Below are 19260 nucleotides of genomic sequence, written 5' to 3' on the forward strand. Positions count from 1 at the left end.
GTACACATTGCTGAGAGAAGTAAGAAGTCCTAAAACAATGGTGTAATCTGTTGTTGTTTTTTCTCATTTGAAATAAATATTCACTTTCCTATCTTAAACCAAAAAAGCACCTTCTCACACAGTGTTTCTTAAATGCCTAGGGGAGAGGGGTATCTTTACAGTGGATAAGGCTGACACTTTTTCATCAAGTGATCCAAGCCAACATCATCAATAATGGACAAGCTGAAATGATGCATCACCTGGCAGGACACCAGGAGAACACAGCATCCTTCTGTGACATTCCTGCTCAAGGATCACAAACCAAACCTGGAAACCTGGAAATAGCAGGCAAAGCCAAACTGAGGGACCTTCTACTAAATAGCTGGACTGTGACCTTTAAAAGTGTCAAGGTCATCAAGGTCAAGGACAGATTGAGAAGACTAAAGAAACGGGGCAGCTGAAGGCAACACGCAACTCTGAACTGGAGCTCTGCTATAAAAGACATTACTGGGACATTTGGTGAAGGAGGCCTGAGGATGATTGGGTAATGTAATATAATTTCTTGATTTTGATAGTCATTATATTGTTGTTTGTGGGAAACATACATGGAAGCATTGCGAGGCAATGGGGTATCAGATCGACAGCTTATTCTCAAATGCTTAAAAAAATTAAAAGTTCTTCTATGGTACTCCAATTTTTCTGTAAGTCTGTGCTTGCTTAAAAATTAAAAAATGAGGGGACATCCCTGGCGGTCCAGTGGTCAAGACTTCGCCTTCCAATGTAGGGGGTGCGGGTTCGATCCTTGGTCGGGGAGCTGGGATCCCACATGCCTCTTGGCCAAGAAAACCCCAAAACATGGAACAGAAGCAATATGGTAACAAATTCAATAAAGACTTTAAAAGTGGTCCACAAAAAAAATCTTTAAAAAAAATTTAAAAATGAAAATTATAAGAATGTAACTATTGTCATTATCTAGAACTGCACTGTCCAGTATGGTAGCCACTTGTAACAATTGGTTATATAAATTTAAATTAATTAGAATCTTCAAAAAATTAAAAATTCAGTTCCTCCATCTCCCTGGCCACGTTTCAAGTGCGCTATAGCCACATGTGAGTAATGGGTACCATATTGGACAGAGCAGATAAAGAGCATTTCCGTCAGCATTTCCGACAGTGCTGCTCTAGAGACTGGACACCTAGATGCCCTTACATGGAATGTTCCCAACTTGGGTTTGGGAACAGCAAGGGAGGGTCCAGACACTCTTGGCATTTGATGGTAGATCCTGAGACCTAAGTTTACTAAGGCATTTCTAACAGGGATTGCAATGTGAATTATTTATAGTGTACCCTGAGTTCCTCACATAGGGGTACAAGCAACTTGAGCAGTAAAACACTTGTGTAAAACAGACCTCAGGCTACTCACCGATTCCTGGTCCATTTGCTCAGATGAGCCTGATACTTGCTGGGAGGGCTCTGTGGAGATGACCCCCACTCCTCTGGATTTGGATGGGCCGGGGACCTCTCTGTCTTCAAGACCTGTTTTCCTCCTTGCTCTTTCATGCCGGCGTGTGAGGCCAACTTCATCTCTGGCCACCTCCCCAGGACTGATGTCTGAGTAAGCCAGATCTGGAGAAGTGACTTCCCCTTCAGGGGTCGTGGCTTCAATATCAGATTCTAACTCCTCTTCAAATTCGAATTCCTCTTCCGTTTCCATTTCCCCTTGGATTTTGACTTCCTCATCGTCTTCATCTTTCCCCTGGGCTGTGACTTCCCCATCATTTTTGATTTCCCCTTCAGAATGCTCTGTAGCACCCTCAGTTTCTTCATTTCTCTGGTCACTGCTCTTCTGTATCGGTGATACCTGTAGCCATGTAGCAGGAAAAAAATCAGGATACAAAGTATAAAGGGTCTTGTGAGGTTTTATTCTTAATAAGGTAATTACACCGATGGGAAAACTGCAGCTACACACTGAGCATCGCTAGGAGATTATGTTTCATGCTTTAATTTATCTGCTCTCTGTTTTTGGTAATTATTTTGCATCCTTCATTACAGGAAATGACCTCTGAAAAACTCAGGGCAATCTAACTGTAGGATATCCAAGGCATTCCTGAAGAGCCACCAACACTTCAGAATGGGGTGGAAGGAAATTGAGCTTCTCTGCAAATGACTCGAGTCTGTTCTAGAGCAAGGTCATAGGATCATCGTACAATTTTCTTGAGAAAGTCTGAACTCTCTTTAATTCTTAGTAAATACAGCCCAGAATAATTCATCCCATAAGGAACTTTACCCTGTTGCCTTCATGATTCTGGTCCTCTTCTCCCTCAGAAGATTTGCCTTCCAGGTGAGACCTGGTGGCAGAGAAACAATTTAACAGTCTCAAATAACATCTTTCTTTTTCTTGGCATTTATCACCTCCTTGATGTCTGTATATTTACTTATTTACTCGTTAATTATCTGCCTTCCCTCTAGGCTGATGGCCATGACTTTGTCATTAACACCAGCACTAGATCATGCCTGTCACGTGGCACAAAAGAGTCACTCCAAGAATGAATGAAAAATGCAATTATCAAAACATTAAAGGAACAGGTAGATTATGCCAGAAAAGTCACCTTAAATATACCTCTGTCTGTGACAAAACTGGGGAAAATAAACGCAAAATAAGAGAAAATTGTACAAAAAGGACAAATACTCTAGAAACTCTTGGTTAGTTTCCCCGTGAATTTTTTTTTTTGGGGGGCCATGCCTCAGAGCACGTGGGATTTTATAATAGTTCCCCAACCAGGGATCAAACCCGTGCCCCCTGCAGTGGAAGTGCAGAGTCTTAACCACTGGACCGCCAGGGAAGTGCCAATTTCCCCATGATGTAGCTAGTACAAGAATGTCACATTTTAAAATTGTTTTTTTTTCTAATTAGAAAAAAACTATATTTTTTTAAAAAGTAAAACTAATACAGAAATATGTGACAGACAATGAAAATCCCCTGTGACTTCTCCTCTCCTTCTCAAGATAACCAGTGGTAAAAGTAAGAGATTTAAGGGTATCTTCTTTCAAATATTTTTCTATGCATTTAAAGCCACCCACCCACCCAAATTAGAGATCACACTATATATACTGTTTTGCATTTAGTCTTTTCATTTATTGTGATCTGGACTTCTTTCCATGTCAGTACATGTAGACCTACCTTAAAAAAAAAAAAGAAAAAAAGAAACAATACAGCAGTGTCTAATGTAAAAGGTTAAATTCTTTAAAATAGTTTCTATCCTTTTAAACAAAGCGTAAGAGAACAGAGGCCTGGTGGCTGTATTTTTACCTTACTACGGTCTATCTGTGTGCTCAAGGCATTCACGGTGGGGCTGCCTGACCATAGGGGCCCCGGCCCATCGCCTGCCACCTCCAACCCTGGTGAGGGGGAGGGAGGCGGGAGGCTGGGCTGGTGCTCCCTCTCACAGCACCTCGCTGGGGCACCATCCGTACAGAGACCCCTGCTCTCAGGGCTCTGCAGCAGGGACTACCAAGCACAGTGGTTGTCATGGTTACTGTGGGACAAGCAAGTCCCGGGTTTCAGCGAGTGGAGCGGCCCGGAGCGAGGGGAAAAGGGGAGGGTACGGGAGAGGACAAAGGGACGCGAGGTGAGAAGGGAGAAGGGCGCGCAGGAATGTGGGGGTAGCCGGGGAGGGCAGGAAAGGCCCAGAGGGTGGGGATGGCAGCGGCAGAGGAGAGGGGAAAGGGACATGGAAGGGAAGGGGCGCCTAGGGGGCTATAGAAAGGGGGAGGCGTGGGGGCCGCTGCGAGACCCAAGGTCCCTAGGCCCGCTTACCCGCCAGCCCGGCCGCCAGGCTCCGCCATCTCCCGTTGCTACGCGACGCCGTCAACATCCGGCTGGCGAGGACCACGCGCAGGGCGTGCGGGGCGGACGGCCTTTGTGCCATTTATGTGCATTAGAAACACAGAACATCTAACTATGTAAATATATTAAAGGATAAATACGCATTTTCTCCATCTTTATCTCTAAGACCGAGCTCTACCCCTCCTGGCTCAGTTTCTGTAAAGCGACAAACATGTCAACGTGCGTTCAGCTGGGCAACTCCGGCTCCCCGGGGGATCACGCAGGGCACTCGGGGAGCGGGGGACCTGGGACGGCTAAGTGCCCTGAGGGTGGCAGGCGGAGGTAGGGGCACGAGGGGCTCCGGAGCCGGCTGCACCTTCGGATGCCGAGACCCCTCCTAGTGCGCGCCTACCCATCTCCAGACCTGGGGGGCTCAGCACCCCTTTCCCGGGGTTCCTGCGAATAATTCTTGGCGGAACAGGGATGCCCCGTGGCCTCCTGATGGGTGTTGTTCTTTTCCTACCTCAAAATAGGAAAAACAAACGCAGAGGGTGGAACAGAGAGGGCGAGCACGCACGTGGAGCGTCCTAGGGCTTCTGCCTTCACTCTGGGGGCTCGGGGCTTCCCTCCGGGGCAAAGTCCTGGGGCCGGAGGCCCAGGCGGGCGGTGAGGCCGGGAATGGGATGCGGACGGCTGGGCCGGGTCCTGGGGTTGGAGGGCGGAAGGTGACTTGGGCAGTTCCGCGGCCGGGTTGGAGCCCGTTTGGGACCTGGGGGTTGGGGGGCTGGCCTGATTGGGCCGGGGGCCGGGTTGGGCCGGGGGGCGGGCCGGGGGCCGGGCCTCGCTTCGCGTCCCCGCCCCACCGCTCCTCACAGGAGGCGGCGGCAGTGGCGGCGGCGGCAGCTCCGGGAGCCGGCGCGAATCCGGCCTCCGGTGCGGGACCCGGGTGGGTATCTGGGGCAGGCCGGGGGCCGCGGGGGCGGGGTCTGAGGGGCCCGCGGGGGACCAGGCATAGCCCCTCCGCCGGACGGGGTGGGGGCGCGCGGGGCGCGTGGGCCTGCAGCCGCGGGGCCCGGGAGGGGCCGGGGTCTGGCCGCAGCCCAGAGAGGTGCAGGGCCGGAGCAGGAGCCGGGCGGGCAGGAGCACGGCGGATCACGCGGAGAGATCCCTGGGCCCCCTCTCCGCGGCGGATGCGGACCCCTGGGGCCGGGAGTGGGCCTACTTCGGGAAGATTCGGTCTCTGCCTGTCTGGAGCTTTGGGCCGGAGAACTTGCGGTCTTTGTCTGGCTGGTCGTCAGAGCACGCGAATGAGAAGTTGTAGGGGCCCGCCGTTCGCCGACACAGCCCCCTAAAGTGTGCATTCCGCCCGCACAGCGCGCGCGCTTAGCATTCCCGGCCTTAGGGTGGGTGGTCCGGCTGTTTAAGAGCCGCATGTCAGGAAACTCACTTCCTTTAGGCCCGGGCTCTTCCTCCTGTTCTTTTCTTTAAAAAAAAAAAAAAAAGGAAAGAAAGAAAAAGAAAGAAAAGAAAAAGGAAAAAAAAAATAGGCAATTTAAGATTGCTAAATAAAACCTAAGGAACGCTGCCAGAAGCGGTGAATCTTGAAATCCTGTTATTCCCACACTCGGAAGTTGGTGTCATATGTTGGCCACAGTCTAGTTCAGATTCTATTCAGAAATAGAAAACGACATAATACGTTCACTTTCCTTACCGTGAAGTTTGTTTTACTGCCTCCTCAAGTTCATAGGAGAAGCTGGGTTGGTTGGCCAGCCCCTGTGACTGGTCCCACTGACTTTTCTTTACCACCTGCAGGCACCAATTCTTTAATTTGGAAAGAAGAGGGAAATGGTTCTCAAAAAACGGCCATGTGATGGAGCATATTATCAAAGGGCAGGTGCAAAGGCCCAGTTTCGTGAATTCCATTCTAAATCTGTCACAGATTGATTAGAGAACTTTAAAAAAATGTGTGTTAGTTTTAGAAATTCCTCATTAGAAACATTAATGTTTAATTGATTAGCAAACATTAAACACTTTTAAGAACCAGGAAAACTTTTGCAAAGAAAGGATTATTAAGGTTAGGAATGCATTTTAGTATTAACTGTGAAGCTCGTTCATGGCTATTCATTGTTGGTATTCGGAGGCTCGTTCTCTGCTGAGAAAGCTTGGCTTGTGGAGTGTTTATGGTGAGCAGTCTCAGAATATGACTAAGGAAAGTTCTTATCAGTGGAATTTTTTAATCCTCCAGACATGATGATTGTTGTGTAAATAGCTTCTGATTATCATGCATGAATTCACTGAACCCACTAAACAAACCCATAAAGTCAGTACTGAGGTTATCCCCATTTTACAGGTGGGAACACTGACACTTAAAGTAAATTCCCCAAGTTCACACATCCAGGAGTGACAGTAATAGAGGCCTTGGGCCCAGGATGCTTCAGCTCCAGAAAACCACTGTACCACACTGCCTCCCCTCTTGTAACTGGCCCCTATGATTCACATGCACACACTCTCCCTGCCCCCCTTTTTGCAGACAAATAACATGGTTCACTCTGCCAAGTGATTCATAAACATGCAAGAGAGTGGGGACTAATCCATGTCACCACTAGCTGCTAATATCAGTTCAGTTTAATCTGTAAAGAGCTCCCTAGGCCTCAGTGTAAAGGCATCTGAGAAGACAGCCACTGGGTTTGCAGAACCCTACCTACAAATGTGTTGATCTCCCTGCCTCGGGCTTTGGGTAGCTCAGTGCACTGGTTAAAAACATGGCCTCCAAATGTAGACTGCTGGGTTCAAATACCAACCCTGGTACATAGTACTGACTTAATACCTCTGTGCCTTGTTTTCTGCATCTGTGAAATGGGGGTAATACCACCTACCACAAAGTTCTATTGCAACAATTATCTAAAATACCTAGTACCTGGCACATTTGAAGTGCTTGTTACTATAAATTTTAAATTATTATTAATGACCATCATTTGGATTTTTCACATTTAACTAGATTGGTAAAAACGTTTGGTTTTGTTTTCTGGTTCCATGTGTATGTGGGCCATCAGATGGAAAGCTAATCATAAGCAGAAGTGGAATTCTCCATTTGGGTATATTTACATTCTTATCTTTGTAACTTTCTGTGGTGCTGGGTCCCTGTGGGCTGTCCAGGGACCAAGGTGATCAGGTTGCCTGGCAACACAAATCTGGAGTAGAGATTTTAACTTGTCCCCCCACATCTGGCTGAGGGTCCCCAATTTTGTTATTTACAGGCCTGAATCCTCTCCTGTAAGATTAGTGAATTAATTTCATATAGTGGTACAGTTGGGGAGGATGGCTTTAAACGTGATGGATTTGTAGCAGTGGAGTGTAGCAGTGGTTTTATGGTGTACATGGTATTGTACACTGTTCTATTGTATCTGTATTAGGTTGATGAATACAATCTCATACAGATACAATCCATGAGGCCAATGCACAGAAAAGAAGGCACATACTTTTCGCTCCAAAAAAAAAAAAAAAAAATTGGGGCAATAATATAGGAAATCTTTTCCCATTCAATTCGGTGCTGTTGGTTTTGATGCTACCGACCACCCACGTACCCTTTGGGCACCTGGTCTTGCATCTCTAATAAATCTGCTTTGATGAGCTGTCTGATGATATCTGATCTGAAGCATGTCCTTTACTCCAATCTTCTGAACTGATAAAGACATCCTCAGAGAGGAGAGAAATCAGGTCACTTGCAACTATGTTCGACGTCTGCCTGCGGTAGCTTCAGTCATACAGCTAGCATAAGGAAAGAACAGAAAGGACCCAAATTCATTATCCAATCTGAACGGCACGCCCTTCTCTGCCTGAGCCTTGGGCGGCGAGTCTGAGCAGGTGTTTAGAGTTGATGTACAAGATGAGGAATCTGTATGGACTCACCTGACCACGTATAGAGATGTGGCAGTGTCTTTTCCATGCTCTTTCTGGATTGGCTCCTATAGAAACCACCATAACATAGGTGCACCCTGAGCCTGTGTCCGCACCTGCTTGCACACCTTGGTGTGTGTGCTGGTTTTCCACTGAATGACCCTGATCCTGATTTCAACAGTCTGATAAATTGGTCTTTACACTTTCCGGCATTGGAATCGGAGCAAAGCGCATACTTAACAGATGGCATTGGACACCCTTTCATTTTTCAATTTCTGTAGCTAAAATGCTTTCCCTGAGCAAGATTGGTTGTGTTGCATTCCAGGGGTGTTGTCAGTACATTTTCCCCCAGTTTGATTTCTGTTTTGTGGTACATTAGCTACTCCTTTGCCACAGACAGTGAGAACCTCTGTGTGTTAAAGTTTACAGGCACAGTATAGAAGTCAGATGTACCTCATCCACTGTGGGGTCGGTCATTGCTTTCCTGGCTGGATTTGCACTTATCCTTGCCTTTTGGGTATAGTCCTTCCTTGGTCCTCAATCCTGACTCATCTTTAAGTCTGTTTCTTCTTGCAGGCCCCCCTTCCTTGGCTCTTTGAGGGAAATGGTATTGGGGGGTTTGCTGTCGAGGGGCACAGGCAGCAGATGGTTTCTCTCGGGAGAGGCAGAGGCTTTGGGACTTTCCAGGCAGTGGTGACAATTGAAGTGACAACTGGACAGTTGGAAGAGGAAAGTCACAGCTAAGCAGGCCACCAGACCTCCCCTCACCCTCGTTTCTGAAACTGTCTTCTCCAGTTACTGCCTCCTGAAGGTCCTTTTTCCTTATGGCAGTTAGCGCAAGCCTCGGGCTCTGGAGTTGATGCCCTAAGCGTCATTCCTTCAATTTAACTGCAAGTCGATTGTGTTGGTCCTCATTTCTACACAGAGGCCCCACCCACAGCAGCCCTATCTTTGGGCCACAATCTTTTCCTTGTGAATCCTGAATGCATGTGCAGCAAATGTATTTCTCTTCTGCAATAATCCCATAATTTGAAGTTAAATACAACTGAGAGGAGGGGTGATATCATCTCACAGGTGTCTTATCTGGGCAATGAGACTGAAGGAGACCCACCTTTCCCTAAGAACGGGGTTCCTGATCTGCAGGATTTATATCACCCAGTGAACCTCAAAGCTCGGGGTTCCCAAAAAAACTGTGGTGCACGTGCCTGGTTCTGGGACGGTAGAATGAGCTGGGGCCTCCTGCGAGGTGTGTTAGCAGCAGATGTTTTGTGGGAGGAAAACGATCCTTGTTTGCATGTGTCTGGCTCGTGTTTAAGATGGCATTGCCTTGTCCCAACTCTGTGTTGATTGGGCTTTGAGGGCAAAGCAGATGAACCGGTTTCTCCCAGCCACATGGCAGGTGACCAGAGCTCAGGGCATTTTGCTCCTGAGCAGTGTGACAATGACAAGGCCAGGGGAAGACTGTGGACTTTGCCCCATGACACGTCCCCCTAAGGATGCAGTGGCCCCACTCCCTACCTGCCTCCCCCTAGCTGCTGCGAACAGCTGTCACGGTGGGCGTGGGCTGCGACCCTCAGGTGTGTAGGAACTGCCAGCTTGTGAGCTGCTAGGACTGCACCTGTCCTGCTGACCCAGGGCGGCCCCGAGGCAGGCACACAGTACAGGACAGTGAACAGGAGAAGTCTGGGCAGGGCGTTTCTGCTATTGGCTCCAGGCTGCCCTGTTTCTTTGGTCTCACTAGGAAGGTTCAAGAGACGTTTGCACCTTTGCTCTATTTGTTTTCCCACTTGGGAACTGATGGAGCCTCCAGCACAGGAGCCACGGCTCTGGCACTGGTCTGTGTGCAGCTTTTCTCTGTCCTGTCCTGCTGCTCCCTCAGAGACACGGAAGCCAGGTCTCCCCTCTGCAGGGTCCAGGCCTGGGTAGTGGCTCTGAATGGGGGTTTGATGGTCAGTGGAGATAGAAAGCCCACCCTACCACCGGTGTAGTGTGGTCGGCAGAAGAACAGTCCCCACAGATGTCGCTTCCTAGTTCTGGGAACCTGTGACTGTATTAGGTCACGTGGCAACGGGGATTAAAGTCGCAGATGGAATTAAGGTTGCCAATCTGGTGACTCTGAGGTGGGGAGATTGTCCTGGATTATCCAGTGGGACCATGTCATCCCAGGGTCCTTGAAAGTGGAAGAGGGGGCCCAGAGTCAGCGTCAGAGTGATGCCCTATGAGAAAGACTCCACTGACGTTGCCGGCTTTGAAGGAGGAGGAAGGGGCCACGAGCCAAGGGATCTGGGCGGGTTCCAGAAGCTGGAAAAGGCAGGAAGACAGATTGTCCCCGGAGCCTTAGGAAGGAACACAGCCCTGCTGACACCTGAGTTTAGCCCAGTGAGACCTGGGTTGACTTCTGGCCTCTGGAATTGCCAGATAATACACCGTTGTTTTAAGTCCCTATTTTTGTGGTGACTTGTTACGGCAGCCATGGGAAACCAATACACTCGAGATAGAAGTGCTTTGTGAAGGAAGCAGGAGGGGAGACTTATGTCTTTTCTAAAGGGTGTCATTTCTTCATCCGTGTTTTGCTCATTTCTGGCTTTTGGTGACTTTGCCTCTCTGTCTAGGAGGACTCTCTTTCCCTGGATATAAATCACCAAATCTTGGTGGACAAATTTTGGGTAATAGATGCCTTAACTTCATCCCTGGAAACATTAGCTAGAGGAGAGCCCCACCCCTCACTGCCTCTGGGCCAAGTGTCAGTGGCCAAGTGGCCCCTAGGGGGAGGGAGGAGGGAACGTGTGTGGTTAACAGCAGGCCTGCTGCTGCCCGCTGGCTCCAACCCAGCAGCAGGGCCAGTTCTGAACAGGACTGTGAAAGAAGAAACCTGCTACCCTTCCCAGCCCCACCTACTTCTCCAGGGGCTACTGCCGTTTCTGACATCTTTTTTCTGCAACCACGCCAAAACCCCCCTCCTCCTGGAAGCAAACTTGAGCTACCTTCATCGCCAGTGTAACTTACTGCTGCAAGCAACAGAGCGCCAAGAATAGTTCTCAAAGGTGTTCTAATTCTTAAAGACTTGCAGGTTAGTAGGAAAGAATGACTCCCTAGTCAGGGAGTTTCTGCAGAGAGTCTTTTGTTTTATGAGGGTGTGTGTTTTTTCTGAGGGGAGGCCAAGTTGATCTTTCCTTTGAATTACACAATGGCCTATTTTGCAAAAATGTCAGTGGTCGCTGACAGCTCAGAGCAGCACAAAATTCAACTTGTAATCAGGTATCGATCAGAGATGGTTAAAAGCCAGCACTGGCATTTTTATTTTATACCTTTTAAAATCATTGCCCTTTTTTTTTGTACACCCAAGCTAATACACATTCCAGATCTTGGCCTGACTCCATCTCTGTATTCCTTGTGCCAACTGCCAGGTTGGCATTGCTCTCCTTTCCATCAACAAAAACGTGGCATTTGGAACTCTACTGAAAATGGCATTCTGGTAGGTCCTTCATAAAAGGATCTTCTCAGAGATGTCTTGGACTCAGGAACTTATAATCTAAAATCAACAATATTGATGAGGACATAACCATTTTAAAGTAATGATATTAAGTGAACGCAGTCGAGGAGAATGAGGTTTTTTAAATCATTGTCACTGATCTACCTGGAGCTGTTTCTTGACCCACCTTCATCTCTCAGAATTTGGGGAGAGGATTTATAATATTGGTACAAAGTGCTTTGAGCATCTCGAGCTGCTATTTTGATTTCAATTAACTCTAAGTCCTTACTAGAGACGTGAAAAGTCAGACAGCTGTTTCTGGCTACAGGCTTCACTGGTTTTGTGTGTTTTAGGATCTCTGCTGATGGCATTTAAAGATTGTGCTATGTACCCTGGTCCCCTACTCTATCTGGGTAATACGGAGAATAAGTCTGGCCCGTAGAAAGGCCCCAGACCTGTGAAGGGGACCTGGGTGTTCTGCTCGCTCTGGGTTCTGTACCCGGCAGCCTTTCTGGAGCACAGTTTTCTGGTCTCCCGGGGAGGTGGGGATCTTTGTTCCCTGCAGGACACCGGGTCCCTAAGGTAATGGGTGTAAACTGCTTTGCACATCGGCTCAAGAACCATTCAAGGTTGTGCGTCTTATGGATTCAAGGACATTAGGAAGATCTCCCATCAGGTTGTTTGGTCTTTGCCAGGCCCTGGCATTGCTGCTGGCAGCCTGCTGTCAGTGCGGGGGCCAGAGCTCCCTTTGTTGCCGGCCTCGAGCTCCCTGTCCTTTTCCTTGCCTCCATCCACACGATTCCACCTCAGCCTGGCCTCTTTGGGTGCAAGCTTCCTGGTCCCAAACGTCTTTTTAAAAAATTAATATATTTTATTTTTCAGGACAGTTTTAGGTTTACCAGAAAATGAGCAGGGGGTACGGAGAGTCCATATACCCTCTCCAAGTTCCACTATTATTATTTTTTCATTGTGGTAAAGTACACACAGCAGATTTTGAATATTGACCACTTTGAAGTGCACAGTTCTACAGCATTACATGCATTCTCACCCTTGCGCGGCCATCACCCCCATCCATTCCCAGGACTCTTCCCTCCTCTCCACCTGGGCCTGCTCCTCTGGCTGGGAGCTTTCCCTGTGCACCTGCTCCTGCTTCTTCTGGTGGCGTCTTCCAGACAGCCCCTGTCATCCCTGCCTGCAGTGCAGGCGCCAGGCCCTTGATTAGCTCTGCCTCCCTCCCTACCAGTCTCCCCTCCGTTTTATGTGCCCCTGGGAGGCATCAGCCCTCCTCTGTGCCTGGACATCACCCTCTTCCTTGGCCTGAGCCCCAGCCCTGACATCCTTTAAGGATCTCCTCCACTGTTTCCCTCAGAGCCCTGCCCCTTATGCAGTGCTCCCCAGAAACCTTCCAGCTGCGCCTCCTGCGGGCTGTGATGTGGACCCTCATGTGGAGCAGTCACATGCCCCCCACAGAGCCCATGAGTGCCCTGGAAGAGACAGGGTGCCCCTCCCAGGCTGCCCCTGTGTCTCTGGCCCCACCCCCTGCCCTGCCCCCAGCCTGTTAAATCCTGTGGGAGCGCCAGTTAGGACATAGCCTCAGGGTCGGGAGAGGGGGGCACATGTGCAGAGGGAGCGCACGGGAGCCTGCAGGTGGGGCATGAAAGCAGGGTTGGGTGGAGGAGGGGCCTGGGGCCCCAAGGCCAAGACCTTTCCCCTCTAAGGCAAACTGTTGAAGCCCGAGAGCCAGCCAGCAGGGGTCTGGGAGAGGGATGCAATTTGGGCTCTGCAGGGGATGCAGCTGGTCAGGGAAGTGAGGGAAGCAGGTGCTGGGGACAGGCCCTCCTCGTCCCTACCCTACTCCACCGAATCCCCTCCCCAGCCCTCCCCCAGCCTCTGACCTTCTTCCTCTCCGCCTAAGCTACTGCCCATCGGAAGCCCAGACCTGCGCTCTGCTCCGGACGCAGCTTCAGCAGGGCAGTGGTCAGCACACAGGGAACGATCCCAGCAGTGGGCAGTGAAGGTCCAGGACGGCTAGACCTTAGAAATCTAGGAGGATGACTTAAATGATAGTATAGAGGGGCCCGTTGCTTCCCAAGAAGGGTTTTGGTCAGGTGGATCTAGAGACCCTAGGGGAGCTGGGTGCTGTCTCTGCACATCTGTGGCTTATCTGTGAAGAAGGAGCCCCATGACTCTGACCATTAACCTTCCCACCGTCCCGGGTTCGTAGGAACACCCCTGAAGGACAGGCAGGTACACAGAGAGCTGCCCTGGGCCAGACCACGATTAGTCAAGTCTCGTTGCCAGACCAGTGGGCACTGAAGCCCAGGGGCCTCCCCTCGGGGTGTCTCTGCAGGCGGTTCTCCAGTCCACGCCCCTGGACACAGAGCTGCACGTGCCTCCACTCTGGGTGACACGTGGGCTAGAGCCGTGTTTATTAACCCAGTGACAGATAGGCCCTGGGCTGCCAGTGGGGAGAGACCTTCTGCAGTCTTGGATCCACCCAACACCCACCCCTTAATCCTGTTTAACATCCAACTAGTGACAAACCAGGGGATGCAGAGGGGGGTGGTCCTGGGCAGCCACTGACGTGTCATTAATTTGTGCTGATAACAGCACAGCCTGAGCATCAGAGGGGCTGGTCTACCTTCTGTCAGAGCCCAATTCTCCACCTTCCTCTGGGGGTGGAGGGGAGCAGTAGGTGAATGGTTCCCCATCTCAAATGGGGATGGTGTCACCTGGGCGCCCCTCTCCCCTAGACCTGCTGGGTCAGAGTGTAGGGATTTGCCCAATGAGTTTCTTAAAGCCCCCTGGTTTGGAGAAGCACTGCATCAGATGACCTTAGAGCCTCTGGGCACCAGTGCTGTTTCCGTCGAGCTGTGGTTTCTTAGCAGGCCCTGCTTGATGTGGGGCAACTGCACCCCAAGGGCATTGTCCTGGGCTTTGGGCGGGGAGGGCCTCCATTCTCATCTGGGAGGTAGCCTGGCAGCAACTGTGCTCTTTGGGATTCTTTTCCTTCCCTCTCTTCTGACAGGGTGGGGGGTAAACTCAGATTTATATTCACCAGCTGGAGGACTCGGATAGAACTGCCAAATTAGGACGCTGCCAACTCGGATGGTGGGAGCCGAATAGAAATTCACACTGAGCAAGGAACCCAGCCTCTGCTGACTCGCAGGTCGTCGCCTTCCCCATGGTGGTCAGCCACAGGACGCGAGCTGTGATGGTGGAGCTGGGGGCCGTGTTGGGGGGGACTGTGGTCCCACGTGGTAAAGAGGACGACAGGTGATCGTCGCTCCCCACCTGGACGGAGGTGAGGGGTCCCTGGCAGGACCCGCTGGGTGTGAGGCATTCTGGACCCACGGGCCTTGCGTTGTAAATAGCAACAAGGCATCTCTTTAAACAGAAGCAAAATAAGGCAGTAAGGGGGATTCGAGGGGAAAGTACTGCAGGGGTTGGGGATGCAGGCAGGGAGGGTGTGTTTGGAGAGCTTGCTCTAGGCTCCTTCCTTTGGCCCAAATGAGGAAGCTGTGGCCGGTGGGCCCCTGGAACGGCTGGGGCCTGAGGAGGGCAGCTCTGGCTGGGCTCAGTCACCATCTCAGCTGCCGATGAGCAGAGCCTGGTTTACAGTACAAGCTGGCCTGTAATGAGAGTGGTTCTCACTGGAGCATGTTGGTAGTGTGAGAACCATGTGTGTCCATCACGTGTGCAACGTGGGAGAAGACAAGAGGGTGCAGACCAGAGCACGGACCAGGCCACACAGGTCTCTGGGTCATTGCTAAGGGCCCCCTCCTTTTAAATTTCCCGTAAGATTTTACATGACACGCACCCCACCTTTATTAAGCTATATTGATGTCCCTATTTTTATCAAGTAACAGTACACAGTAAAAACAGGAAATAACGATAAAAACAACATAAACACTCATTCAATGAGCCGGTGAATAGTTAACATGTGCGGCCTTTTCAGGTAAATGTATACTTTGAATTAGGCTTTTTGAAATATCAAAAGTAGTTAATTGAAAATGGACATCATAAGAAAAATAGATGAAAATATAAGCCAGTGATGATTGGATCTTTGGCTTGAGATGAATGATATAAAGTATAAAAGTGATAAAAAGAAATCACTAAGGAAAAGTTATCATCAATTTGCCTAGAAGTTTAAAACCTCTGTATTTCAAAATGAGTAATTCAGTTAAAAGGCAAATAACAAATTAGGAAAAACATACATGCAGCAACTATAGCAAAGGATTAAGATCTTTGCTATATAAAGAGTTCTTTCATATCAATAAGAATTCTGACACCCCAGCAGAAAAATTGGCAAAGTACACCAACAGACAATTCACAGGAAGAACACAAATGTTTAATAAACATAGGACAACCTGCTCAAGTGAACTGATTATCAGAAAACCATTTTCCAATGACCAAATTAGCAAAGATTCAAATCCCTAAAAACTATGGTACCTTTTTAGAAGTCTATTGGACATTATGTCAGGGGTCCAGTTTTTCCTCCTAAGGAAATAGGAATCCCAGAAATTGTCCTAAGGAAATAGTGAGGATACAGATACAGATTTATGTATAAAATGTAAAGTTTATTATTTAAGTAGCCACTATTTGGAAACCAAATATCTAATGATGGTGGCTGGCTCAAGAATGGTGCATCCTTGTTTTATATTTATAGCTATCAAGATGGAGGGTTGACACTTTGAATTTTTAAATTAGTTAATAATGTGGTGTATTAGTATCCTGTGGCTGCCATAAAAAGTACCACAAACTGGGTGGCTTAAGCAACAGAAATTAATTTTCTCACAGTGTTGGAGGCTGGAAACCTGCGATCTTGGCGTTGAAGGGTTGGTTCCTTCTGAGGCCTCTCTTCTTGGCTTGTAGATGGCTGTCTTCATGTTCACATTGCATTCTCCTTGTACACCAGTGTCCAAACTCCCTCTTTTTAAAGGATACCAGTCACTGGATTAGGGCCCACCCTAATGACCTAATTCTGACTTGATTGCATCTGTATAGAAGCTACTTTCAAATAAGGTTGAATTATGAGGTGTGGGGGTGAGAACTTTAACATATGAATTTGGGGAGGACACATTTCAACCTATAACACATGGGAAAATATATGTATGTTATAACTGAAAGAAAGGTATGGTATAATTCCAGTGGGTGGTTTTGTTTTGTTAAGATAGACACAGAAGATAGTAGAAAATACACAGATTATTTTTGGATGGTGTGAGTTAAGGGACACATATTCTTTATACTTCTCTGAACACGTTTCATAATCTAAAAAAAGAAAAAGCTTTTAAAAAACAGGTCAAGGATTCTCCACATCTAGTTTGACAGAGAGCAGAGGTCGGGAACCAGTTTTAATTGAGATGAAATAGGCTCACAAAGGGACAAATACATTGAAAAAATAAATGAGCATTGTCTGAAGAGAGTAAATATTCGTGGCTAATGTTTAACAGACGTGCTGGACCTACCCAGAGGCACGTTGTCTCCCGCGCTGAACAACCTGGGGGTGGAACTGGGGGACTGTCCTTGCTCACCCAGCTTCCAGGGGCAGGGGTAGGAGCCAGAATTCCACGCACAGAGGACAAAGGTCTCAGGTGTGTCCGCTCACTGGCTGACTTGGGGTGTGCAGCCCCTGTTTTCTCATTTGCAAAACTACGCTTCTAGGATGTACCTTCCAGAGCTGCAGTGGGGTTTCACAGCCGATGTGGGGAAAACGCTATATTGTGAACACTTGTATTTCGGAATCTCCTTCAGAGCTTCCGGCACATTCTTTTGATTATCCTCAATGGTGGCAAACCGTCTTAGCTTAAAGATGGTGTGGTTTTTGGACTCAGCTGAGCGTTGTTTGCAGCACATTCTGGAGGTTAGGGCGATTAAACTAAGTAATACCATTTGAGGCTCAGAAAGAGGTGGGGCTCCAGACCTGCCCCAGCCTCACCCAGCAGGAGGCCACGGGCCCCAGGAGGCCACTAAGCACCTGGAAGGTGGCTGGTGTGAACTGAGGTATGCTTAAGTGCAAAAGGTACACCAGATTCTGGAGATTTAAAGAATGTAAAATAGCTCATGAGTAATTTTTCCATACTGATTACAGGCTGAAATGATACTATTGGGGATATAGTGGCTTAACTAAAAATATACTGTTAAAATGAATTTCCCTCATTTCTTTTTTACTTTTTAAAAATGCGGCTACTAGGAAACTTAAAATTGCATATGAGGCTCTCATTGTATGTCTTCTGGGCAGTGCTGATCTGGAGAAGGGAATTCTTTTTCTTGTATGGCTCATTAACTGATCTTGAAATTCTGGAGTGATTCTTGAATTCTAAAAATATTCCGGACAATGGAATCAAGTCATCATTAGAATAAAAGAATATAGCTTTACCAGATGATTAATTGGCAAGAAAACACATATTTTGATGTGTAGGTTCCAGTGTGATTTATTTTAAGTTTCGAACATTGGTTGTCAAACGTCGTAATGTGCCTTGTGTGTTCAGACAGCACTCAGTGGTTAAGACAGTGAGAGACGCCCCCTCGACCTGGGGAGGCCACAAGGCTCCCCCAGAGCTGGGCCCGGAGGGAATTTGGATAGTGAGGAGCAGCCCTGCCCCGAGTATCCAGAAAGTGGTCTGAGCCAGGGGTCGGCCACGTATCGCCTGTGGACCAAATCTAGCCTTCTTCCTGTTGTATACAGTGCGCGAACTAAGGATGGTTATTACGTTTTTAAATGGGTGAAAAAACTAGAAGAGTTTTCTTGTGTAACGTCAAAATTATATGGAATTGGCTTGAGTATCTATTTAATAAAGTCTCGCGGGACCACAGGCATACCTGCCCACGTACTGTCTGCTTTCACACAACAGGGCAGAATCGAGTAGTCTCCACAGTGACCGTTGGGCCCACAGAGGCAAAAATATTTCCTGTCTGGCCCTTTACAGAACCCGCTTGCCGTCCCCTGGGCCAAGGGGTCAACTTGATTCTGCAGCCCACATTGAAAGTGGTGTCTCAGGCATGGGGGATGCCTGAGAAGGAGTGGATTCGGGGCCCTGGCTATGGCCAAGAATGGAGGGGCTTCTGTGGCTCAGGGCTGAGGAGGCGAGGACCCCAGCTGGGCCTGAGTCTCCAGGGCTAGTGATTTTCAAGGTCATCTTGACGTTGGCAACCTCAGCAATGAGAGAGAAGAGAGTGATGGATTTTTCTGGGTAAAGACGCAGGAATGGGAAGGGTGACTCTTGGGCCTGCAGGGAGCTGTTAGAAGGATGCTGTGTTTGGGAGAGTTAGTTGCCGTGGAGGCAACTGGAAATATGCAAAGAGACGGGAGATCAGAGCAAGGGGGCACAGAGGGACACCCAGAGAGCCATAAGGGCCTGAGGATCCAGCCTTGAGCTGCCTGGTCCCAGGACACTGAAGGAAATTAGCACTGAGACAACCGCTACCCCGCTGAGCCAGCGGGACCCCCAGCCCCCGCCCTCTGCCCCAAGAACCCGTCCAAGCACTGGACACAGAAAGAACTCCATTTAGGGAACATCCTAAATCAGCCCTGGATTTAGGGGTAAATGTACAAAGTGTAGAGGGTGCAAAGAACAATATAATTTAGCCTGAGAACCCCCTCCAGTTGATTATTCAAAAAAGTTTTACTGTGGTAAAACATACATGACATAGGGAATTCCCTGGCAGTCCAGTGGTTAGGACTCCACGCTCTCATTGCCGAGGGCGCGGGTTCAATCCCTGGTTGGGGAACTAAGATCTCGCAAGCTGCGTGGCGTGGCCAAAAAAGAAAAAGAGGGACTTCCCCGGTGGTCCAGTGGTTAAGAATCCGTCTTCCAATGCAGGGGACTCAGGTCCGATCCCTGGTCGGGGAACTAAGATCTCACATGCCTCGAGGCAAATCAGCCTGAGCGCCACAACTACTGAGCTCGCATGACTCAACGAGAGAGCCCACGTGCTGCAAGCTACAGAGTCCGTGCACTCTGGAGCCCACGCACCACAACTAGAAAGAGAAAACCCACACGCCACAACTAGAGAGAAGCCTGCACGCTGCAACAAAAGATCCCGTGTGCTGCAACTAAGACCCGACACAGCCAAAAATAAAGAAA

The 19260-nt window shown here is 48.8% G+C and overlaps 2 protein-coding genes across 4 annotated transcripts in view; one reads left to right on the forward strand and one right to left on the reverse strand.

The window, feature by feature from the left end:
- The window catches only part of CCDC40 (coiled-coil domain containing 40), a 42614-nt gene extending 38418 nt beyond the window's left edge, over nucleotides 1-4196 (reverse strand). The window contains exons 1-3 of the mRNA XM_007185807.2: nucleotides 3796-4196; nucleotides 2266-2326; nucleotides 1402-1839 (exon numbers count right to left, since the gene is read on the reverse strand). Coding sequence (XP_007185869.2) covers nucleotides 1402-1839; nucleotides 2266-2326; nucleotides 3796-3824 — 528 coding nt within the window. The 5' untranslated portion in view covers nucleotides 3825-4196. The remainder of the gene's footprint in view (nucleotides 1-1401; nucleotides 1840-2265; nucleotides 2327-3795) is intronic.
- A 485-nt stretch (nucleotides 4197-4681) lies between these two features.
- TBC1D16 (TBC1 domain family member 16) overlaps nucleotides 4682-19260 on the forward strand; it is an 84547-nt gene continuing 69968 nt past the window's right edge. For all 3 annotated transcript variants that reach the window (XM_057536875.1, XM_057536873.1, XM_057536874.1), the window contains exon 1: nucleotides 4682-4750. The gene's annotated coding sequence lies outside the window, so the exon portion shown is untranslated. The remainder of the gene's footprint in view (nucleotides 4751-19260) is intronic.

Source organism: Balaenoptera acutorostrata, chromosome 20, assembly GCF_949987535.1.
Source record: "Balaenoptera acutorostrata chromosome 20, mBalAcu1.1, whole genome shotgun sequence".
In the NCBI taxonomy this organism is placed as follows: Eukaryota; Metazoa; Chordata; class Mammalia; order Artiodactyla; family Balaenopteridae; genus Balaenoptera; species Balaenoptera acutorostrata.